Raw genomic sequence first — 25,019 nt, 5'->3', positions numbered from 1 at the left:
GGCTGGAGGTTTGAGTCTACCCAGAGGTGCCTCAGAAGAAAAGCCTGGTGATCTGCTTCTGAAAAATCAGCCATTGAAAACCCTGTGGAGCACTGTTCTACTCTGATACACAAGGGGTCGCCATGAGTCAGAATTGACTCCATGGCAATTACAGTGATGTCAGGGAGGACTATTATCCCTGCATCTGAGGAGACAAGCTCAGAGAGACCTTGCCCAAGGTCACATAAAGCTGGGCAGCTGGGGCTCAGACACAGCTCAGCTCTGGTTCCACATGCCGTAATCTGTCCATCACCCAGGCCACTGCCTCTTTCTGGGATTCCACGTCACAGAGGGAGGGAGGGAAGCTAGACATGCTTTTCCAACTCTAACACTTCTGTGGTTTCTCCCCCAAACTCCTGCTCAGCCTCAGTTCCTGTTTTGGGGACTATAGTGGCCTGGGGAAGCTAATACACACCTGCTTCAAGTTAAACCTAGGAGTTTGTTGTAGAAAAGCACTAACTAGGCATTGGCTCATTCCGCTACTAGAGGAATAGTTTTCTAAAATGCTCAGAGGGCTTCCTCTCCCCTGCAGTGAAGGAAGGTTCTTCAGGGCCTTGCCATGCCCTCACCCACCTCCAGGACAGGCCTCGGTACTCAGTAAGGACATCCAAGAGGTTCCAAGGCTTGGACCCGGCTCCATTACCTGCCTGAGAGGAAGCGACAAGGGAGTAAGTTTCCTTGGCTTTTCCCGGTGGCCCTTCCTCTGCCCGCCTGCCAGAAGGCTGGGCTCTGGTCCTGGCCAGGGACACATGGGCGTTCTGCAGAATCTGGAGTCCAGACCACACCAAGTCTTCCATGCCTCCTGCCTCTTCAGAGGCGAGTGAGAGCTGTCACCAGGGATGCTGGCGCTGTTCACAGCTCTGTCGCATTCTAAGACACCATGCCCGGACCAAGATCAAGGGAAACCAGGCTAGCAAAAGTGCTCTGACAGTTATACCATGGTGTGTATTTTCAAACGGACACATTTCAGGGTCCTGGTTTCCTCATTTTTTAAAGTTGTGAGACATTTCATAAAAGAAAGCACATCATAATCCTTTCACATAAACACACCTCACATATGTACACATTAAAAAATAGTAATGGAATGAAATCCCATGTACCCTCCACTCAGCTCAGAAATAGTGTCTTTTTAAACTGCAGTGTATTGACCACTTTACAGGTTTATGACCAATAAATAGCAGGGCTGTTCCAAAGGTCATGCTGAACACTGGCCTCGCAGGCGGACTGCAGGTGAAGACTGGCTACAGGGAGAGGGCACCCAGGAAGTGATCCCTACTCTCTGTGCCCAGTTTCTTTGCCACTTGCCAGGTGTGTCACACTCAGAGTGCTGCCTCCCCAGGCAGGCCTAAGCAGCCATGATGATCCTTGACGGTCCTCATCCCAAGAGCATCTTTAAGGAGACCATGAAGCTGGCGGGAGGTGGTATCAGCTACACCCAGCAATAACTGGTTGGGAGAAGCCGTATGGAAGGTCCTAGCAACCAGGCTGCTTGTCCTTCCTCCCCTGAAGGTTGTGAGCAATAGGGCCTTTGGGGTCAGGAGACACTGAGGGGTCATGGAGGAGGGGGCTACCTTGTAGGGATAGAATTCTGGACTTAGCGTCAGGATCTCCGAGTTCTGGTCCTGCGTCCAGGACTTATAAGGTGTGTGGCCCATAAATCTAGGCAAAGTCATACTTTGCAGGAATTTGTTGTGAGGATATTGAGTGAGGTAATATAAATGTGAACAGGCCACAGGTGTCAGGTGGCTAGGGGATTTAGCTGTAGACCCTGCGTTCTACTCACCCAGAGAACAACAGCTGGACTAGTCAGTAATGAGTTGCTAAGGGATGCGTGTGACTGGGGACCTCTAGAACCCGACATCCAGGCTCCTTGTGGAGCCTTGGGTATCCATGTAGGGGGCTGCAGAGGTGGACTTGTATCTCTTCAGTACCTCCAGCTCTTCCACTGACCCCTTTTGCTCACTGTGTCCCCTCGCCACCGCATTAGCACTTGTCCCTATATCATCATCTTTGCTCCTCTCCTTGGTACCTTTCATTTGATTCCTACATGGACAAACTAAACACCAGAACTCTGAAGGACCCTATACTGTGGTTATGAGACCTAGTCTAATCCTGCCTCCACTGCTGACAGGCTGTGTAATTTGGGGCGCTCCCTCTGGGGTCCCTCCACTTCTAGCAGGCGTGGCCTACTCTCCCCTTCATCCCCGTATTAGAAGAGGAATGAGGAAGTTAGAATGGAGGTGGGCAAGAAATGCTACTGGATTCCAGCACGGGCAAGTGGATTGAGGGAGATGGAGATCAGAAAGAGGGATAGAAATGTTTACAAGCAGGGAGTGAGATTTTTCTCTCCAGGTTCTCGTATCAATCAAAAGCTTCTCCCCTCCCAGCTCCCCTTCTACATGCAGGGTAACTTACCGTAAGAGAGTCACCCATGGCTCCAATTACCTTGATGTCAGCCGGCCTCAACCTATGAACTGAGAATACAAGCAGGAGTGAATGGAAGATTGGGATTCCAGGAAAGCACTTGGCCCATCTCCTCTGAAAACAAATGAAGACCTTCCAGACAAACTGAGGGGAAGTCAGTTTTTAATAGCAATTCAGCGTGGACAAAAGAGGTTAAAAGTCCACCTTTACCAATCAGGCTCAGCAATGCCAGTCATGGCACCTGGTTGCTGGTCTCCACCCTCAGGCAACTGGAGGTTGTCATTGACGTAGGGCCAGGGCTGAAAGGTGGGCCCAGCTTTAAGAGTGGCTGTGTGTGCTGGTACAGGGTGAGACCTGACAGGCATCAGAGCAGCAGTCACTCTCAGGGCATGAACTAGCCCTTGCCACTGTGATTTGTGAGTAAGGAGCCAATACTTAATCTATCCCAGGATCCGATGATGTTTGGGATAGAACATTATATCAATCAGCACAGTTGTTTTAAAGTAAAAAGGGGAACGGTTTTGTACCACTGATTTTTTTTTTTAATCATGTTTTAGGTGGAAGTTTACAGTGCCAATTAGTTTTTCATTCAAAAATTTGTACATGGGTTGTTGTGTGAAATTGGGTAATCCCTGCAATGTGTAAGCACTCTCCCCTTTCCCTTCTCACCCTGGGCTCTCTGCATCCATTTGCTGACTCTATTTTGTATCCTTGCTTTTAGGTGTCTACTATGATGTGGATGAAGGCTATTTACCCATATGACAAACACTGAACACCAAACAGTGGGCTGGGGATTCTGGGAAATACACAGTGATCAGAAATGAAGAACGCACTCAAGAAACTCACAGGCTAATGGGAAAATAAGAAACATGCGTAGTTAAAATGGAGCCCTGCTGGCACAGTGGTTAAGAGCTATGGCTGCCAACCAAAGGTCAGCAGTTCAAATCCACCAGCCGCTCCTTGGAAACTCTATGGGATAGTTCTAGTCGGTCCTATAGGGTCTCTATGAGTCGGAATCGACTGAATGGCAACAGATAATAGTTAAAATACGAAGTATAGAATGATACATACTCTGAGAAGTGGAAAGTGACATGAAGTTCTGGAGCTGGGGAGATGCCCTCCCCCTGGGGAATGGGCAGAAGTGGTTCAGAGCAGGCTTCAAGGAGAAGGTAGCATTTGAACTAGGTCTCAGGAGATGAGGATGAAGGAAAGCGAAATAGGGTTACTGCTGAGCAGGAAATGATGGGAAAAAAAACATAAGGGCAAGCTGGGGTATATAGTAAAGTCTATATAGAAGAGATAGTCATACAGCTTGGTTTAAGTGGCACATATATAAGGAGACTAACAAAAAATATTAGAAAGGTAGGTTAGGGCCTCAGGCCTTTTATATCCAGCTGAAAAGTTAGGAGATTAACATGAATATTGATATTTATGCAAATACTTGAATAAATACATCTCTACTATACCCCTTCACCTTACAGATCCCAGCACGTTTTGGGGACCACATCTACAATTCCTTTATCATAAGTAGCATGTTCCACTCAAATCACAGGCTCCCTTGTACTCGCAATACCTCACTCCCATAGCCACCCTGACTTTCCCATGGTGCAATCTTCCCTCTCAGATGCCCCTTCCGTGGTCTCTGGTGGTGCAATGCTGTGCGAAATTGTCATAATAACGTCTGTGACTTTGAAGAAGCCTAATATAGAGCTTGTACCAGGGAATGGCCCAGCCCCCAGGGGAAGGAGCTCATCATTTCAGTAGGCCGTTGCTTAAGATGGATGAACTAAAACTTGTCTGCAAGAAGGCTTTCTTGGCAGCCCTTCTTTGCCAAGAGACTCAATAAAATATGCAGTAAAACACAGAACAAGATGCTCTCAACACAACTGGAATGCATATAACCCACGTCACCCACCAAAATCCAAATCATAGTTGAATAATTATATCTACTCAGTAAGCTTTATTAACACTCAGTGAAAATGATGTTCGAAGGGATCTCCAGGTCTTGGCCCCTTCCTCGGAGACATCTTGTCTACCTGACTTCCATGCTGCCTGCAAATGTGGAACTGCCACTCCCTCCCACTGTGGCTGTGCTGTCAATGGAAAACAAATGCCCCTTGTGCTGCCTCACAGGATGTAAAGGGATATGTACATAGTCGTGTGTGTGTAAAATGTATAGATTAGTGGGCCTCAAACTTGAGTATCTGGAGGGCTTGTTAAAACAGATTGCTGGCCCCACCCCCAGAGGAGCAGGTGTGGGGTATTTCTAACAGGCTCCCAGGTGATGCTGATGCTGCTGGTCTGGGTACCATATTTTGAGAACCACCGATAGAGACACTTCTTTATTTTTGAAGCTGTTGGCAGTGGTCAGTTTCTGCAGTTGCAGCTGCCATTGCAATGCTTGGAGGCAGATTTGCACCTTTGCCTCTTAGATTTGACAGCCACTGGGGCTCTTTCTTCAGAGTCCTCCCTCCTTTCCAAACTCCACCTGCATCCACCCCCACCCCCACACACACTTCCTTACACGTGATTACAGCCTGCTTGGCCCTGCCCCAGCTTTCCACAGCTACAGGATGTTGTCAGGAGAATAATATCAAATCACAAAGACAGCTGCACACATTAGCACATGTCCCCAGGCCTGAGCCTGAAAACTTTAAAATGGCCTCTTCTCCAAGAAACTGGGCTATGGGCAAAAAAGGCAACAGAATGAAAACCAGGATTCACTCCCCTCAACTCTGGCGTGGTTTATCATAGCGGCTGGTGGTGACAGTCCACCACTCTGCTATCATTGCCATAATACATAACACAATGACTTCTGTGAGCACTAGGTAGTATGCAAAGGTTAGGGGAAATTTTCGGGACTGGTAAAATGTGGATGGATGGATAGCTTTACCTCAAAAGAGCGCTGCAGTTTGTTAAAGAGGCAGCTGAAACTGGCCATCCCTGTCCCCTAAATTTGTATCAGATGAAAGGAAACACACACACACATACATATGTCAATGTCTATGTGTATATGTATGTATGTGTATGTATGTACGTGCAGATAGACTGATTGGTTGATTTTTGCGGGGGGGGGGGTGGTTCCTGCAAAAGGTAATAAACTGAATGAACTAAATGGAGGGGGGAAAGATTTGACTTATCTGGGATTTTATTGTCAAGATAGACTGTGACACAACTCATTGGTTTAATATCCTGTAGACCTTGAGTTGAGGTTTGTTAATGTTATCATACATGACAAAAGACACAGCCTGGAAACAGAGCAAAGCACTTTAGCAATTGCTCTCCTTGAAGGAAAAGAAAAAATTTCGTGATAAGATTAAATTTGTGTGGGCTGATTAGCTGAACATTATCTGGTACAAACTGTCCACCACCTTGAAAGAAGGTTGATAAACACATCATTAACTCATCAAGATTTCTACAGAGGAGGCCTTTTATCAGAAGGCCATCCAAACTACGGTAAAATATTACGAATAGCAAGGAGACTGTACAGCAGAGTGTAGGATGGGGAAACTGCCCACCACATGAAAAGTTACACCCAGGCGGAAGACTTGGCACGCTGCTATTTTCTTTTCATGTGACCCAACAACTTAAACCACGTGGGCCTGTAATCTGAAAAAACAACTTTCTCTCAATTGCCAGCTAGGGTTACCGAACCCATTTGTCCTCTGACTTTAGGAACCTGTATTAAGACTTCCACAACCATCATGTACTGCTAACACAGGTTAGAACCTTGTTTCTGCCTCTGGAATGCTTTGGTATGAGTTTTTCTGAAGAAACATGTGCCTTGTACATAGCTCAATAAATGCGCTAAATTGAATTAAAAGTTAAATAGGTGGCTCTGTGACAGGAACTTTCCAGCTCTCACAGTTTTAAATGATGGCGCCCTCAGGGCAGGGAAACACATTTATCCATGTGTCTTGAGGGTGAGTTTGAATTTATTTAGTAGGCTTGTCGCTCCTAGAAACCAAAAAAAAAAAAAAACTGGTTGCCATTTCAATTCCGACTCATAGCAACCCTATAGAGACCCTACAGGACAGAGTACAGCTGTCCTATACAGTTTCCAAGGAGCGCCTGGTGGATTCAAACTGCTGACCTTTTGGTTAGCAGCCGTAGCTCTTAACCACACTGCCAACCCGGGTTTCCTCCTAGAGACCACCCGGCTGTTATTTCCTGTGGGGCATCATTCTTCTCTGATCAAAGGCTAGGTCAGGTCACAGACCCTTGAACAGGCAATGACCATAGAAACAGCTCCAGGGCCTGGGCTGGAAGTGACATTGCTGTCTCAGAGCAAAGTGAAACCCCTCACGCATGATGACCACCTAGTTCTGTAACCTGTGCATTTTTCATATCAGCTTTTGAATAACTAATTTTCACCAAATGGGTCAAAGAAATGATATCAGGGGCTTAGAAAGGAGTCAATGGACTACAATAAATGAAGTCACGGTTCTGTTTTATACTATTGGTGACCGCAGCATATAGTTAGCCTTGTGGATCTCTATTTTCAAATACCATGAATTTTGCCTTTTTGCATGAAATTGACAGCTTGGCTTCAGGAGAGGTATAAAAACCAGTGGGGCCACGGCCCCTCTGGCTCCTTATTGCCACTCCTTTAAGTACAAAAACTACTCCTTTTCTCACTGTGAAAACTTTACGTCAGTTACTAGGTCCAATATATTTTTCTTAGCCGTTCCGACCATGTTAAGGAGAGGGCCATCGAGTAATATAAAATAATACAAGTATTTACGAATTATAAAGCCCACAGTATGTAGCACTCAGCAAAATGCACGTGCGCACTGATTGTAGAAGAAGCTTAGAAACTTTATTCTTTGGCTATGAAATGTCACATGGTCATAAAAATTGCTTCCAACTATGTACTGTCTAGATCTCATCCCAAAGGCTCCACAGGTCAGTGAAGAGGTTCACTGTCTGCGGGCTCTGGAGTGGAATGAGGGGGATGGAACCAGGTTGCCAGGGCCATGGCCTGCTTATGGCAGATGATGTTTTACTTTGAAACATCATTTTTGGCTGGACCTATGTTATCTGTGGATTAGTCTGTCAGAAAAACTAGACAGAGGGAGTATAAAGGTTTTGGGAAAATAACTGTTTTTCATTATTGTCCAGCTGTTTGTGGCCATTTTTCTAAGTGAGACTTTTCAGGTGAAGCAGGACTCCCAAGTGCAGGCGCATCATTTTTCTCTGAGGACTGTGCCCACCCCATTGGCAAGAGTGAATGTTTTGATCCCATGCCCACTTGATTAGAGGCCTAAACCTGTTCATCTGTGTATTCAAACAGCTCCTATCACTAGAATATCTCAGATCTCAAGGTCTTCAGATTTCTTGCTGTTATATCTTGAAGTGCCAATAAACAAAATAACCTTCAGCATCAGGGTATAAGAAAGAATTTCACATTTTATCTGGCTTTTAAGATGTTGAGATATGCTGTAATGGCCTGGTTGGTTATCACTGCATAGGAACGTAATCCACAAAGATTGCAAAATGCTTTGCAGATCATCTTTTCAGAGTGATAAGGTTAAAAAGATGATGGATATTATTTCACTGCAAAGAGTACAGCTATTAAAACATACTCAGATGTTTTGTATATAACTCTGAGTAAGGGGTTTTGCTGTAGGAGGACCTAGATATGAAGCTGATAATTTATTTCTGCTGCTAAGGTTCTGCCAGTAAACTAACCAATAAAACGAGTTGTCAACAAGCATGAAAAAAAGTCTAAAGACTTTACATATGTATATGTGTGTGTGTGTGTGTATCATCTGGTTATATATACCATATATATATATAAATATATGCAGTATATCTGTACGTATATATCTATAGAAGTATAGATATGTATAGCCCTGGCAGCACAGTGGATAAGAGCTATGGCTGCTAACCAAAAGGTTGGCAGTTCGAATGTATACCAGCTGCTCCTTGGAAACCCTATGGGGTTTCCAAGGGTCCTATAGGGTCGCTATGAGTCAGTATCGGGTCAACAACAGATTTTTTTTTTTTTGGTTATAGATATGTGTGTAGTGTAAGATCTATATCACCTATTCCATTATTCTACAAGGTAGAACAAGAGTCAGTTATATACCAAAGTTTTAGTGAGAAGATTTTTAACTTACCTCCCAGTCATTTGACTTAATTTGAGTATGTAGAGCGAAGATGGGAAGGGAAAGCCAAGCCAGGGCATTTACTTGCTCTACTAATATGCAGCAAAGAAAAAGGAAATATTTTTCTCAGACAATCTGGCTGGAAAGATCCCATTCCTGCAAGATTTCTTCTACTCACTGTGATGTCGCCAAACTTAATTCTCTATGAGCAGCAATAGATCAACTAGATTATAAACTCCTGGAAGGCACATAGTGGAAACTGAACGGTTAGCTAATAATTAAACAGACAAATGAGTCACCCTCCAGGACTAAGCATGGGAACCTGTAGGGCTATTGCAAAAAAAATGCTCCTGAACTGGTGTTTGAGTCATGTAGGTCACCATGTGGCCTTCCTGTGACTTCCCCAGGTCGCATGCCCCTGTGTGACCTTGCTGGCTCAGAAAGGCTTAGCCCTTCAGCAGCTCCTCTTGGGAAAGTTGCTGACCTCTGCCTAGAATAAGCCACGAGTCCCTTTCAGTGCCCATATTAGTCATTTTAGAAACCCTGAGAAACAGTGAAGACGGCATGCTATAGTATGGTTGCTTTCCTTTTCTGTGTGGTGTTCGAGTGCATTCTGCAAATGAGGCTGTCAGGGGTTGTGGAATGGCTACTTTTGCTTTCTGACGAAAGGTGGTTTTGCTTATTGGAGAGCAAATTATCCTTCCCAAGGCTTAAATGCAGGGACAAGAACATCATCTCACTCAACTAAATTGGACTTTTTGTAGAACATGGCCTGGCATGTGGTTAGTGCTCAATAAATGCTTTCTGATAATGATGCTGCTATCAAATTTTAGTTAAAGAATAACTCAAACGCAGGCTTGAATTTACAAGTATACACACAAAGCAATTCCTGTTGTCTTTATAAAACCTCTCAAGAGTATTTCAGAGTGTGTGGAAAGTCCTTCTCATACTAAAATGGATCTTACTTTAATGATTTCAGGTCTCAAATGAGTTTAAAAGTCACTGGACTCGAGCTGTGTACCTGAGGTGGGAATCGAGTCAGACGGATCCTTGTCAGGACAGTTGACTTCCGTTCCTTCTCTCACCTGCAATGGGATACACACAGAAATAAGATGAATTTCCAGGTGGCAGCATGAAATGGAGCTTGCAGTCTAGGAAACTGAGTGAGAAGTAGGGCCTCTATTTTGGAAAATATCACCTAAGGTAACATAAAAACTCACTTATCTCTTTCGATTTCTCCCTCTCCTTCAACACTCACATCCAATTTTCCACAAAGTCCTTTCCAAAGGCTCCCCAAGCCCATCTCCTCCTCTCCAGTCCCTCAACCTCAGCCTAAGTTTAGTCTTTTGTTATTTCTCGCCTGGAATGCTGCAGTATTCACCAGGATCATCGTCTTAAGTCCTGTGTACTTCTTCCCTGGCCCTCTGAATCCATCCAGAATGGGTTTCTTTAATCATCATAAATATGTCACTCCCCTGTCCGTGTTCTCAGTGAGGGCAGGGAGTTTTGTCTGTTTCGTTCATTGTTGTATTCCCAAAGCCTAGCACAGTGCCTGGCACACAGCAGATGGTTAATAACTATTTGTTGGTTGAACAAATAAATTACTACTCCGTGTTAACATCAGTGCATTCTCCCTGGAGTGCCCCAGAAGGCCTCTGGACATTTTAAGCTACCAGCCCTGGCCAAACTCACTGTGCTGTCCCACACCTCCATGCCTTTGCTCAAGCGGTTAGCTCTACTTTCAGTTTTCTCACACTTCCGTCCACCTGGCTCAAACTTAGTCATCCTTCAAGGCTGAGGTCATGAGTACTCTTTGGGAAGCCTTCTTCAACTGTCTCTGGTCTAAGTTAGTCTATTTTCCCCTGCTTTCCCAGAATACCCCATTAAAACTTTAATTATAGTACTTATTACATTATGTTGTAATTGCTGATTAACGTTTATATTTCTCTACCAGACTGAGTTCCTTAGGACAAGGAATATATTTTATCTATGTTTTTATCTCCTATGCCTGGTAATCATCCATCCATCCAATAGTTATTAGGTAACTACTCTGAGTCCTTGCTTTCACTGAACTTATATTCTAGTGATTTTTTTTCCCCATTGCCGTCGATATTCAATAAATACATCCTGAAGGATGACAATAATAGCCACACTTACATATAGCTCATGGTATGTCAGATATTATTCTCAGTGCTTAATACTTATTAACTTATTCTAATTTAATAACAATTCTATGAGGTAGGTTTATTACTATCACCATTTCCCAGAGGAAAAAAACCAAGGCACAGAAAGGCTAGGAATTTTGCCAGTTCTCTTAACTCACTGCGCCATACTGCCTCTCAGATGTATTCTCATTGCTATGATATTGTTAGAAAGTGTGGGGCAAGGAGTCTTTCACACTGTAGCTCTTTGGCTTCATGGTGGAGGCTCAGGCTATCAACTTTGTATCCACCACTTGGAGTAAATCTCACCCTCTTTTACACCACAGGGAGGCAGGGCCTTCACTAGGACTGAATTTGTCTTGACCCACATGGTTGCCCAGTTCTCTGAAAACAAAGACATCCACCTTCAGGCAGTCCTCGGTTCCTCAGAGGAGTGCGGGGTACCCTATCTGATATGGACAGGACGTATCAGAAAGAGGCTCACGAGATAAACAACAAGCAAGATGTGAGTAACTGTGAGGTGCTCCTATGGGTGTGGACAAACTGCTGAGGCCTTTTTGTCTCCATACCATCTGGTTTCAGACTTCACCACGTTGCTCTTCCTTTTCTTAAACTTCTCTTCAGATTAATGCCTATAATGAGTTTAAAAGGACCTGACAGAGATTTGAGAAAGGTCTGGTGTCTGACATCACAACAGATAGGGAACAGGCAGTGCTGAGCTACCCTAATATCGCCTATGAAGCCACAGGATGCTGTTGTAAGCTGTTCTAAAGATAAGACCTTTAGGGTAAACCTGCTTCTAGGTGCCAAGGAACAGGCACACTTGTGATTCTCCGTCCTTGCCCAGCCTGGATTTCAGATATTCATCATAGCTTCCATTACCTCTGCAGCCCACAGCACCCCCAGAGACAGTGGGGTTCCAGGACATAAGAAACCATGTGCAAAGGTTCCAAAGACTCTGCAAGATGTTTATTTGCATGTTTTTTAATTACAGAAAAGTCTTTCCATACCTCAGGCATCTTTTGGGTTTTTGATGAGCTAGGCAGGTAGTTGCTGTTTCTGTAGGTAAACAGATAGGGATTCTCCTGCAGAAGAAGATAATATATCCCTTAATTATCAGGCTTTATTATAGAGCAATACCACTGGCCAGTTTGGAAAAATCTCATCATACTTTATATGATGACCAAACCATTCTCTGGCTCTTCTCTGTGCTGCCGATTTGTTCCCTGAAGGAGCTCATTAATGCTTTGAAATTTCCCCTTTGCAATACTTATCTCTTGGTGTCTATCCTGGAGGTTCATGACTTGGCTAAGTGTACATATTTCAATGAGCAGAGCGCTTAATTTTAAGATTCTTGGCAGTCAAAACAAAGAAACAGGATAGATTATATAGTTCTTGTTGTCTAGTAGCAAAAAACTCACCAATTCAACAAGAAAGCTAAGAATTTAACTAGCACTAAATGATGAAAGGAATTGTATTCATTTATGTCTAGTTAGGGCAGTTCTACTCTGTCCTATAGGGTCACTATGAGTGGGAATCAACACGATGGCAATGGGTTTTTGTTTGATTTTCTCATCTGTTTATTGAGAAACATCGATTATATATATATACTACATGTTACAGTTATTTAAGACTCAGCAAAATGGCCTACCTTTAAGGCTACTTAGATCCTCAGACACCCTGCCTCCTTCTCCACACAGAGACAGAGGATGGTCTGGGAAAGGCATCTGGGTCAGGGGCTTGGGACATAGAGAAGATGGGAAGAGCAGCATTTGGGTCCTGGAGAGCTGTGGCTTTGTTTCTATACCACCACCACCCCGCCCCCAGATGTGGAGGGGCCTCAGTTCTACTAAAACTGCTCTCATGGCCCAGAAGTATAAACAAAGTGAGCAAAGCTGTGCCCGGGTCTGGAAGAACAGGCCCAAGACTGATGGGCCTGATGTCCCAGCCAGGTAGAAAGCCCCACTTGGTAACCCCATCTCTCCCCATCCCAATTCAGTTTGAGACAGCCTCCCTGCCCAGTCCCTGCCCACCTGAGTGGGACATTTCATTGGCCTCCTCTCTTTTGCACTGAATGGCTCATCCTTCTGTCCTGCTGGCTCCATCTAGAAGAGAAGGTGATGAGACATCCTTAGAACAGAAAAGTCTTGTACAGGTAGCAGCACTCTAGGGTACAATTGAGCTAGACTCATTAGACCACTGGTTATCAGTTTAAATCCTGGACCAGGAGCATCAGCACCTGGGAACTAATTAGAAATGCAAGGTTCCAGGCCCTACTCCAGGTGTATGGAATCTCTAGAAACTCCGGAGGTGGTGCCAAGCAATCTGTGCTTAGCAAGGCTGCCAGGTTATTCTGATGAGGCTAATATTGGGTAACCACCATATGAAAGCAATCACTGTGAAGGGACTTCCTAGTCCACCCATCATAATATTACAGGAGAGGAAATTGAGCATTAGTGGGGTCAAGGTGGGGCCCAGTTAGCTAGCGCAGAGCTGGGACTAGGACACCAATGTCCAAACAAAGTGTCTCTCAGTGGGTCATGCAGTTTTCTGAGCATTCAGGCTAACTATCCATCTTAGCTCCTCTTCCCTCTCCCTGTTGCCCATCTTCTGGCCAGTTCAGTATTTGTGATTCCCTGAGAGAAGAGAGCAGGTATTAGAAGTCATGTAAGGCATGCAGCTGTTTCCCCAGGGCTCCCTTCCTCTTGTGGACACATATCTGTGATAGTAGACAATGGAAACCTTATTACCTGAGAACTGCTTATACAAGCTATGAGTGAGGCAAGTTATGTATGGGTCCTGGGTCAGGTCCCCAGGACCTGTCTTTACTTAGGACACAGAGGTACAGTGACATGGAACCCAGCACAGCCCACACACTCCCCAGCAACTAGAATGGTAGCAATTCAGGAATGAGGATGGTGGTATCAGCTCTGATATAGGCAGCTACTTAAATGATAACCATGAAGGCTATTAACAACATAGAAAAAAAGTTTGATATGCCAGCAGGGGAAACTAGCAGATTATAAGATGAGGTAAAAAGCATTAACTGGAAGATCGGAATATAAAGGGGTTGAAGAATTAGATGTGGGAGGGATCCTTTTGTTATTTTTAAATGTTCATTATAAATACATAAATATTTCTAAAAAGACAGTGGCTTTCAGATATTATATATTTTCTTTTTCATGTGCTATTATCTACTGTTTGGGACCCTCATGGTCTGCTGTCAGCCCGGCTGCCCACAGGGGCTGTGCTCAGATGCCACCTTTGTCCCTCACCTCCCCTTCCAAGGACACTGACGGGGACACAGAAGCAGGAAGCTACAGGATAGGGCATGCTGTCCAGCTCAGTCACTGACTCTGCCATCCTCTGTGAGGATTTCAAGGTTCTTCAGCAATATCTTATCCCAGTATCTGTGCCCCAGTAAACAAGAAGCCAAGGAAAGAACTTTAGCCTTTTCAAGATTAGCTCTTAACCCAAATGGAAGTCAGATAAGAGGGTGTAATTAGCTTAACCTTTTGGAAAATGAGTGGCAATCTGTCTTAGTTATCTAGTGCTGCTATAACAGAAATACCACAAGTGGATGGCTTTAACAAACAGAGATTTATTCTCTCCCAGCCTAGGAGGCTAGAAGTCGGAATTCAGGGTGCTGGCTCCAGAGGAAGCCTTTCTCTCTCTGTCGGCTCTAGGGGAAGGTCCTTGTCATCAATCTTCCCTTGAGTCTTGGAGTTTCTCAACACAGGGATCCTGAATCCAAAAGACGTGCTCTTTTCCTGGCTCTTCTTTCTTGGTCCCTATCCTCTCTGCTCTGCTGAGTCTCTCTTTTATATCTCAAAAGAGATTTATTCAAGATAAAATCTAATCTTGTAGCTTGAGTCCTGCCTCAATAACATGTTGTTGCTGTTAGGTGCCCTCGAGTTTGTTCTGACTCATAGCGCCCCTATCTATAACACAATGAAATGATGTCCGGTCCTGTGATATACCCACAATCGTTGTTATACTTGAGCCCATTGTTTCAGCCACTGTGTCAGGAAGACCCTCATCTCCTTGAAGGTCTTCCTCTTTTTCTCTGACCCTCTACTTTACCAAGCATCTTGTCCTTCTCCAGGGACTACTCCCTCCTGATAATATCTCCAAAGTATGTGAAATGGAGTCTCCCCATCCTTGCTTCCAAGGACCATTCTGGCTGTACTTCTTTCAAGATGGATTTGTTCATTCTTCTGTCAATCCGTGGTATATTAAATATTCTTTGCCCACACCACAAATCAAAGGCATCGATTCTTCTTCACTCTTCTTTACTCACTGTCCAGCTTTCGCATGCATATGAAGTGACTAAAAACACCATGGCTTGGGTCAGGTGCACCTTAGTCTTTAAAGTGACACATTTGCTTTTTAACACTTTAAAGAGATCTTTTGTAGCAGATTTGCCTAATGCAATGTGTCATTTGGTTTCTTGCCTGCTGCTTCCATGGTCATTGATCCAAGCAAAATGAAATCCTTGACAACTTCAATCTTTTCTCCATTTATCATGATGTTGCTTATTGGTTCAGTTGTAAAGATTTTTGTTTTCTTTATGTTAAGGTGTAATCCATACTGAAGGCTATAGTCTTCAATCTTCATCAGTAAGTACTTCAAGTCCTCTTCACTTTCAGCAGAGTGTCATCTGCATATCTCAGGCTGTTAATGAGTCTTCCTCCAATCCTGATGTCCTGTTCTTGTTCATATAGTCCAGCTTCTGGGGTTATTTGCTCGGCATACAGATTGAGTAAGTTTGGTGAAAGGATACAACCCTGACACACACCTTTCTATTAGGAAAAAAGGAATCTATTCAACGGAGATCCTCCCTTGTCTCCCTCATTTTGAGTGTAAGCACACCAACAAAAGCAAGTAAGACAGCCACTTCATGCCTTTATCTCCTTCCATTTTAGATAGCCAATGTTTAAAATGCCCATCCCTATCAAATAAGTACTCTGAGGAGACAAGCATGTTCCTTGGTCTTGAAGAATCTTCTATTCTGATTGGAACCTTGAACATCTGCATCCATAAGCAAAGTCCAGTCCAGAGTAAGCCATCAAATTGCAGCAATCTACACCAGCTCATGATGTCAAATATATTTCTCTCTATTTGATTGGTTTCTGGCTAGTTCATCCCTGGCCATCCAACTAGGTCACAATGGGTAGCAGCCTTAAAGCTCAAGAGTTCACACACACCCCCCCCCGCCCCCGACACTTCAGACAGCCGCTTCACCCTCTCTCATCCCTAGCCTCGTTTTGGGCTAGGTCAATAGGTTCCACTCATAAACTTAAGGAGTCCACACAACTTCCTTTACTTCCGACCAGCCAGCCCTCCCTCCATCTCTCTCCCTAGACCTCCTGGGCTAGGCCAATGGGTGCCAATGGAACATGTCCAAACTTAGCCTGTCTCTTCATTGCTGCACTTCCCCAACTTCCACTCATTGAGTGGACACGGGTGGTTACAAGAGAGCATACTAAAGTGTCTACTTGCCAGCTCCCTCTAACTTCCAGTCCTGGAAGGGAGTTCCTTCTGATGGGCACTGACTTTTCCTGACTTGATGCATCCAAAGGCACACTTGCTTGCTTGAACTTAAAAAAAGCAAAACAGCCCCCCCCGCCCCCGACCCCACAGGTCCTTGCTTCAAATGCAAATCTTCTATTCTCTCAGCAGTTCTAGGTGGTTCAGCATGCCTTTTCAAATGCAAAATCTGGGCTTGGGTTTTCAACCTAAGTTCCCACTCTATACATAGTGCTACTGGCCTGAACCAAAAAGTCTATGTTTCTCCCAGGCAAATCCTAGTTCCCTTTTTAGCATATCCAATCAAGTATTGGCTGAAGGCAAAGTTACATGCTATCTGTAATCTGTAATACCCAATATTCATTTCTATCATAAATTTAGGTCTGTTTTACAACACTGGGAGGAGAAAGATTCAATATCCGTAGTACATTCAAATAAACACATAATCCTAAACACATAACTTTTTAAAAAACATTCCAGTTGCATTTTCTCTTCTCCACCCCTTAACTATCTTCCCATTCATATACATATGGCCTTGGGCCTCTGGGTGGTTGGAACCAGTAGGCCCCCTCTGAATCATGCTGCTTATCTGACCTGGCCTTTGCCCCAGGCCTCTTCAGCTGTGGCTTTTCAGCCATTACAGGTAACAACAACCAAGGTGAGCATCTAAGAATCAAAAGTTTCACTTCCCAAGCCCCTTTGTTCTTTCTCTTACAAAGTCCCATGCTTTCAGGAGTCTGGAGCCATTGCAAAGAATCCCACTTCTGGCACCAACTATAAAAACAGCATGCGGGCAGCATCTGACCTCCTTTAACTTCCCAAGGGGGAGGGAGAATCAAGATCAACAGCTCAAGGCTGATTCCTATGAGGTGGAGGTCAGACATGCCTCCTTTCTCTATAATCTTTACCAATTCTTACACCAACTGTACCTCCTGAGGCACTCTCTACTCCTCTGCTGGGTTGATAATTCATTGCAAGGGCCACACAGAACTCACAAACAATACTCATGATTATAGGGTTTTTTAGAGAAGTAACAGTTTATAGCTAAGGCTTAGGAACACTCAGGATATAGTTCTTCCATCAGGACAGCCTCTTCCTAGCCGTGCCATAGGCACACCTCTCCCTGGCCTCTCGTCCTCTTCTCTGCTCAGGGGCAAGTGTTACAAAGCGCTTTTACCCCCTGCCAACAAGTCCCCAGAGGCACCCCAGCACTTAGCTTTCTTGTTCCATGGGCCAAGATGTCCATTGTGGTGCCTCCTGCTGGTCTGTCCTCCTGCCACCACTTCTTTCTGTCTTCAATGTTACAGTTCTCTCTCTCAGTCTTCCAGTTCCAGGAGCTTCTCAGAGTAGGAATCCTGGGTCCAAAGGACGTGCTAGCTCTTCTTCCTTGGTAGTGGTGGGATCCTCTTCTTTCTTGCCTCTGGGATGGCTCACCTCCATCCAAGGAGGATGGTAAAAACTTACCAATCCCTTTGGTGGGCCACAATTACTCTACCTGCACAATCTCACCCAATCACCTGGGTGGGAGTCACAAGACCATGGTGAGAAAGGCCACACAAAATCAATCCATCACACTGCAGTAACAGAGCCTATTTTTAAAGGACCTTAGGGAAAGAAATTTCATAGATTTTCCCAACAAATCCATTTCCTTTTGGAGCCTTATCCTAAATGTCTCTTCAGGTGTAGAATTCCCACCTTCCATGCAGGAGACCCAGGTTCCATTCCCAGCCAATGCACCTCATGCACAGCCACCTCCCATGTCAGTGGAGTCTTGCAAATTGCTATGATGCTGAACAGGTTTCAGCAGAGTTTCTAGACTAAGATGGACTAGGAAGAAAGGCCTGCCAATCTACTCCCCCAACTCAGCTAGTGAAAATCCTATGGATCACAATGGTATGATCTAAAACTTATCATAGGGATGGTGTAGGACCAGACAGTGAATCATTCCATTGTGCATGGGATCACCATGTGTTGGGACTGACTCAACAGCAGCTAACAACAACACATCCTTCCTGCTTCCACTTAATCCCCTTTGTTCCTGCTCTGACCCTCTGTCCTCCTGTATCCTCAGTGAGAATTGAGAACAACATGGTACTTGAAATAATTTCTTGTGTGGCCCTCTTTGTCCTGCCACCCTGTGCTACACACAAATATATGTGCTCTTTACTCTAGAGGCAACTGGTTTTGGTCTTTATGCTTTCACTCTTCAATCCTTTAATTACTTGCATCTTCTCTGCACAGCCTCTCTCATCACAAAATTAATGGGAATGTGGGAGGAGTAGAGAATGTTCTTAAAAATTCCCTCCAGAGGAGGCTTCCCACTTGGCTAGAAGCAATTCCTGAGCAGACACAGTCTTACTTACCCTACCTTGTGGCTCCAGCACCTTGCAGAGGGCTTGGCATAAGGTGGGGGGTCATTGATTGCTGAAAGGATCTGGGAGCAAAGTTCCCCAAAACTGCAACCCTTCAAAACTACCGCTGTCCAAGAATTATCCAAAATTTTTGAGGTGGTAGCCAAAAGGGGCTAGTGAGTAGATCACATTCCAGACAAAGAACTCCTCAATTTTGAACTCAGGCTTCAGCATAGAGAGCTCATTCAGCTGGGACAACTCCAGAAGTATTCCAGGAACAGTGCTGCTCACAACCACTGCAGGTGCATGAAGCTTTTTCTTCACTAGCCCCAGAGTTCGCCCACATCTGGAGGCTTGATCAGGGAGGACAGACACTGACGTGGCCTGTACCCAGTCACACATGACTCTCTGAGCTGCACAGCAGAGAGCCCTCCTGGGTCCTGGCCCTGGCTGGGGGAGGGAAGTGGGTGGAGTCTGGGCCCCCGTGATCACAGCAATTCCGCTGCCTCTCCCTGCTCCCCATCGTGGGTAGCCCTTATTTGAACCTCTGTGTATCTATGAATGTGGACATAGATAGGCATTTTACCAGTTGCCATCTATTCCAACTCGCTGTAACCCCATGTGTATCAGAATGGACCTGTCCTTTATATGGTTTTCGATGGTCAATTTTTTGAAACAAATTGCCAAGACTTTCTTCCAAGACTTCTATGGATGAACTTGAACCTCCAATCTTTTGGTTAGCAGCATACCTGCTTTTGTTCTCTGTGCTTGTGGTTATAGCCAACCAACACACCAGAGAGAACCAAGGAGATGGAGGCAGAGATTCTCCTACCTTCCCTGTGTCTATGAGAGGGTCCAAGGGTGTAAAGGCCCTCAGAGGCTGGCTGAGGAACATTATACCATTTTGGGAGGTAGAGAACATGGAGGCCCAGAAAGATAAGTTACTTGCCTCAAAAGTCAACCAAAAGCAGTATTGGAGCCAGAACCCAGAGTTTCTGTTTCCTTGCCCAGTGCACTAGCCTGTTAAATACTTAATTTCTTTAAAAATTTTTCTAAAAAAATATTTATTTTTGTTGTTGTTGAGAATATACACAACAGAACACATCACCAATTCAACAGTTTCTATACATGCAATTAAGTGACATCGATCGACTACATTCTTCCAGTTGTGCAACTATTCTCACTCTCCTTTTCCGAATTGTTCCTCCCTCACTAACATAAATCCCCTAATTTTTTTTTAATTGTGCTTTATGTGAAAGTTTACAGAGCAAATTAGTTTCTCATTCAACAATTAACACACAAATTATTTTGTGACATTGGCTGCAAACCCTGCTATGTGTCAACACTCCCCTTCTCCACCCCAGGTTCCTGGTTTCATTCATCCAGTGTTCCTCTCCCTTCCTGCCTTCTCATCTTTGCTTTTGGGCAGGTATTGCCCATTTAGTCTCCTACACATGATTGAACTATACACGTTCCTCTTCTCTGTTATTGTTTGTTTTATAGGCCCACCCCATCTAATCTTTGGCTGAAGGGTAAAATTTGGGAGTGACTTCAGTTCTGAGTTAAAATGTTGTCTGAGGGCCATATTCTCAGTGTTCCTTCAGTGTCTGTCAGACCAGTAAGTCTGGTCTTTTTTTTTTTTAATTTGAATTTTATTCTACATTTTTCTCCCGCTCTGTCCAGGACTCTCTATTGTGATCCCTTTCAAAGTGGTTGGTGGTAGTAGCCAGGCAACACCTGGTTCTTCTGGGCTCAGGCTGGTGGAGGCTGTGGTTCATGTGGTCCATTAGCCCTTTGCACTAATATTTGCTTTGTGTCTTTGGTTTTCTTCATTCTCCTTTGCTCTGGAAGTGATGGGACCCCAGACACTACTCACCAAAGTCGAATATAGGACTTTTTTTTTTTAATGAACTATGTCATGCTAGTTGACCTAGATGTCCCCCAAGACCATGGTCCCCAGACCTCAGCCCCAGTAACTTGGTCCCTCAGGGAGTTTGGATGTGTCTATGAAGCTTCTACGACTTTGCCTTGGTCAAACTGTGCTAACTTCCCCTATATTGTGTACTGTCTTTCCCTTCACCAAAGTTACCACTTAACTACTATCTAGTTAGTGATTTTCACTCCCCACTCCTCCCCTCCCTCATAACCATCAAAGATTGTTTCTCTCTGTGTGTAAACCTTTTCATAAGTTTTATAATAGTGGTCTCATACAGTATTTGTTCTTTTGTGATTGATTTATTTCACTCAGCATAATGCCCTCCAAATTCATCCATGTCATAAGACGTTTTGCAAATCCATTATTGTTCTTTATCGTTTCATATGTTCCACTGTGTGTATGTACTATAATTTGCTTATCCTTTCATTTGTTGATGGCCGTTTAGGCTATTTCCATTTTTATTACTATTGTGAATAATGATGCAATGAACATGGATATGCAAATGTCTATTTGTGTGACATCGTTTATTTCTCAAGGATATATTTCTAGGAGTGGGATTGCTGGATCATATGGTATATCTATCTCTAGTTTTTTAAGGAAGCGCCATGTTGTTTTCCAAAGTGGTTGCACGATTTATGTTCCCACTAGCAGTGCATAAGAGTTCCAATCTCCCTGCAACCTCTCCAACATTTGTTATTTTCTGTTTTTTTCCTTCTTTTTTAGTGCCGGTAATGTTGGGGTCAGAAGGTATCTCACCATAGTTTCGATTTGCATTTCTCTAATGGCTAATGGTCGCGAGCATTTCCTCAAATGTCTGTTAGCTGTCTGAATGTCTTCTTTGGTGAAGTGTCTCTTCATATCCTTGGCCCATTTTTAAATTGGATTATTTGTCTTTTTGTTGTTGAGGTGTTGGCATATTTCATACATTTTAGAGAGTATACCTTTGTCAGATGTGTCGTAGTCAAAATTTTTTTCCCAGTCTGTAGGTTCTCTTTTTGCTCTTTTGGTGAAGTCTTTTGAAGAGCATGAGTGTTTCATTTTTAGAAGACCCCAGTTATTTAGTTTATCTTCTAGTGTTTGTGTGTTGTTAGTTATGATTTGTATCCTATTTGTGCCCATATATTAGGTCCCCTAGTGTTGATCTGGAAATCCTGATGGTGTAGTGGTTAAGAGCTACGCTGCTAACCAAAAGGTCAGCAGTTCATATCTACCAGGCGCTCCTTGGAAACTCTATGGGGCAGTTCTACTATGTCCTATAGGGTCGCTATGAGTCAGAATTGACTCGATGGCAACAGGTTTTGGTAGTGTTGACCCTATTTTTTTCTTCCATGATCTGTATAGTTTTTTATTTTATATTTAGGACTCTGATCAATTTTGAATTAGTTTTTGTGTACAGTGTGAGGTATGGATCCTATTTCTTTTTTTTTACAGGGAACATATCCAGTTTTGCCCGCAGCATTTGTTGAAAAGACCGTCCTTTCCCCCATTTAATGGACTTTATGCCTTTGTCAAAGATCAGTTGACCATATGTGGATGGATTTACATCTGGACTGTCAATTCTATTCCATTGGTCAATGTGTCTGTTGTTGTACCAGTACCAGGATGTTTTGACTACCTAAGTGTATAGTAGGCTCTAAGATCAGGTAGGGTTTTTAAGATCAGGTAGTGTGAGGCCTCCTCCTACTTTGTTCTTCTTCACTAATGCTTTGCTTGTCTGAGGCCTCTTTCCTTTCCATATAAAGTTGGTGATTAGTTTTTCCATCTCATTAAAAAATGTTGTTGGTATTTGTATAGGGGCTGCATTATATCTGTAGATCGCTTTAGGTAGGATTGATGTTTTCACAATGCTGAGCCTTCCTATCCCTGAGAATGGTATATTTTTCCATTTATGTAGGGCTCTTTTGGTTTCTTGCAACAGTGATTTGTAGATTTTTTTACATAGGTCTTTTATGTTCATGGTTAGATTTATTCCTAAGTACTTTATTTTTTAGGGGCTATTATAAATATGGTATGTTCTCCTGATTTTCTTTTTGTAGTTCTCTTTTTTGGTGTATAGGAATCCAGCTGATTTTTGTATGTTGATCTTGTCTTTCTATTAGATCCAATAGTTTTCTTGTGGAATCTTTAGGATTCTCTATGTACAGTATCGCATCATCTGAAAATAGGGGTAGTTTTACTTCTTCCTTACCAATCTGGATGCCTTTTATTTCTGAATCTTGCCTTATTGCTCAGGCTAGGACTTCCAGCACAATGTTAAATAGGAGTGATGATAAAGGGCATTCTTGTCTTGTTCCTGTTCACAAGGGGAGTGTTTTCAGCCTCTCTCCACTCAGAATGATGCTGGCTGTTGGTTTTGTATAGATGCCCTTCATTATGTTGAGGTATTTCTCTTCTATTCCTATTTTATTGAGAGTTTTTATCAGGAATGGGTGTTGGACTTTATCAAATGCCTTTTCTGCATCAATTGAAATGATCGTGTGATTCTTTTCTTCTCTTTATGTGGTGGATTACATTGATTGCTTTACTAATGTCTAACCACCCTTGCATACCTAGTATGAATCCTACTTGGTTGTGGTGTATTGTTTTTTTGATATGATGCTGGGTTCTATTGGCTAGAATTTTGTTGGGAATTTTTACATCTATGTTCATGAGAGATATTGGTCTGAATTTTCTTTCTTTCTTTTGTGGTGTCTTTGCCTGGTTTTGTTATCAGGGTTATGCTGGCTTCATGGGATGATTTCGAGAGTATCCCTTTTCTATGCTCTGAAATAGTTTGAGTAGTACTCAAGTGAGCTCTTCTCTGAATGTTTGGTAGAAATCTCCAGTGAAGCCATCTGTGCCAGGACTTATTTTTGTTGGAAGTTTTTAATTTTTTTTTTTTTATTATTACTTTTTCAGTCTCTTCCCTTGTTATGGGACTGTTCAAATTTTCTATCTCAGTTTGTAGTGTGTTTCTAGAAATTCGTTCATTTCCTCTAGGTTTTCGAACTTGTTGGAGCATAGTTTTTCATAGCACTCTGTTATGAACCTTTTTTACTCGGGTGGATCTGTTGTTATGCCCCCCTTCTCATTTCTTCTTTGGGTTATTTGCTTTCTCTTCTGTTTTTCTTTTGTCAGTTTGGCCAGTGGTTTGTTGATTTTGTTGATCTTTTCCAAGAACCAACTATTCGTCTTTTTGATTCTTTCTATTGTTTTTCTGGGTGCCATTTCATTTATTTTATTATTATTATTTCCTTTCTTCTGGTGCCTGGGGGCTTCTTTTGCTGTTCTTTTTCTATTCGTTTGAGTTATGGGGCTAATGTTTTGATTTTGGCCCTTTCTTCTTTTTTTTAATGTGTGCATCTTTTGCTATAAATTGACCTATAAATTGAGCACTGCCTTTGCTGTGTTCCAAAGGTTTTGGTACGATGTGTCTTCATTCTCATTTGGTTCTAGGAATTTTTTTTTTTTATTCCATCTTTGATTCCTTCTATTTCCTGGTGGTTTTTAAGCAAAGTGTTATTCAGTTTCCATGTTTATTATTTTTCCCCCTGCTCTTCCTGCTATGAATTTTCGCTTTTATGCATTGCGATCATAGGAGATAGTTTCTATTATCTCAGTGTTTTTGATTCTGTTGAGGGTTGCTATGTGGCCTATTCTGGAGAATGGTCCGTGTGCATTATAAAAGACTGTGTGCTTTGCTGTTGTTGCATAGAGTGTTCTATGTATGCCTACGATGTCAAGTTGGTTGATTGTGGCCTTAGGTCTTCTGTACCTTTGTTGAGTTTCTTTCTAGGTGTTCTGTCCTTTACCAAGAGTGATGTGTTGAAGTCTCGTACTATTACTGTGGAACTGTTATTTTCTCTTTTTAGTGCTGTTAGAGTTTGTTTTATGTATTTTGGAGCCCTGTTCTTGGTTGTGTAGATGCTTATTAAGGTCATGTTTTCTTGGTGTTTTGTCCCTTAAATTCTTACATAATGTCCTTCCTTGTCTTTTATGGTTGATTTTGCCTTAAATTCTATTTTATCTGAGGCTAGTATTGCCACTCCTGCTCTTTTTTGATTGCTGTTTGCTTGATATTTTTTTATTTTAAACAAATTTGTGTCTTTATGTCTAAGGTGTGTCTCTTGTAGACAGCTTATTGATGGGTCAAGCTTTTTTATCCATTATGTCACTCTCTGTCTCCTTACAGGTATATTTAAGCTATTTACATTCAGTGCGATTATTGATAGCTGCGAGTTCATTGCTGTCATTTTGTTGTGCTTTTTTTCTGTGGTGCTGACATTTTCTTTGTTTCTCTTATTTCCTATGCTGAGTTTCTTTTGTTCGTGAATTTCTTTTCATTTCTTTCAGTATTATAGATTTTGTGTTTATTGAGTCTTTTTATTATTATTATTATTTTGATGAGTAGGTATATTAACTTTCTTTGCAGTTAACTTGAAATTTACCCTTATCTTCGTAAGTTTGAACCAGTCTTTTATTACTTGAT

The 25,019-nt window shown here is 43.0% G+C and overlaps 1 protein-coding gene across 1 annotated transcript in view; it reads right to left on the bottom strand.

The window, feature by feature from the left end:
- The window catches only part of PLB1 (phospholipase B1), a 148,953-nt gene that overhangs the window by 92,216 nt on the left and 31,718 nt on the right, over positions 1–25,019 (bottom strand). Inside the window, exons 12-16 of the mRNA XM_049904022.1 lie at positions 12,769–12,840; positions 11,746–11,820; positions 9,595–9,658; positions 2,455–2,513; positions 613–686 (exon numbers count right to left, since the gene is read on the bottom strand). Coding sequence (XP_049759979.1) covers positions 613–686; positions 2,455–2,513; positions 9,595–9,658; positions 11,746–11,820; positions 12,769–12,840 — 344 coding nt within the window. The remainder of the gene's footprint in view (positions 1–612; positions 687–2,454; positions 2,514–9,594; positions 9,659–11,745; positions 11,821–12,768; positions 12,841–25,019) is intronic.

This window comes from Elephas maximus, chromosome 12 (genome assembly GCF_024166365.1).
Source record: "Elephas maximus indicus isolate mEleMax1 chromosome 12, mEleMax1 primary haplotype, whole genome shotgun sequence".
Lineage (NCBI taxonomy): Eukaryota > Metazoa > Chordata > Mammalia > Proboscidea > Elephantidae > Elephas > Elephas maximus.
Note: the sequence above shows the minus strand (reverse complement) of the source record. Positions and strands in the feature narration are given on the sequence as shown.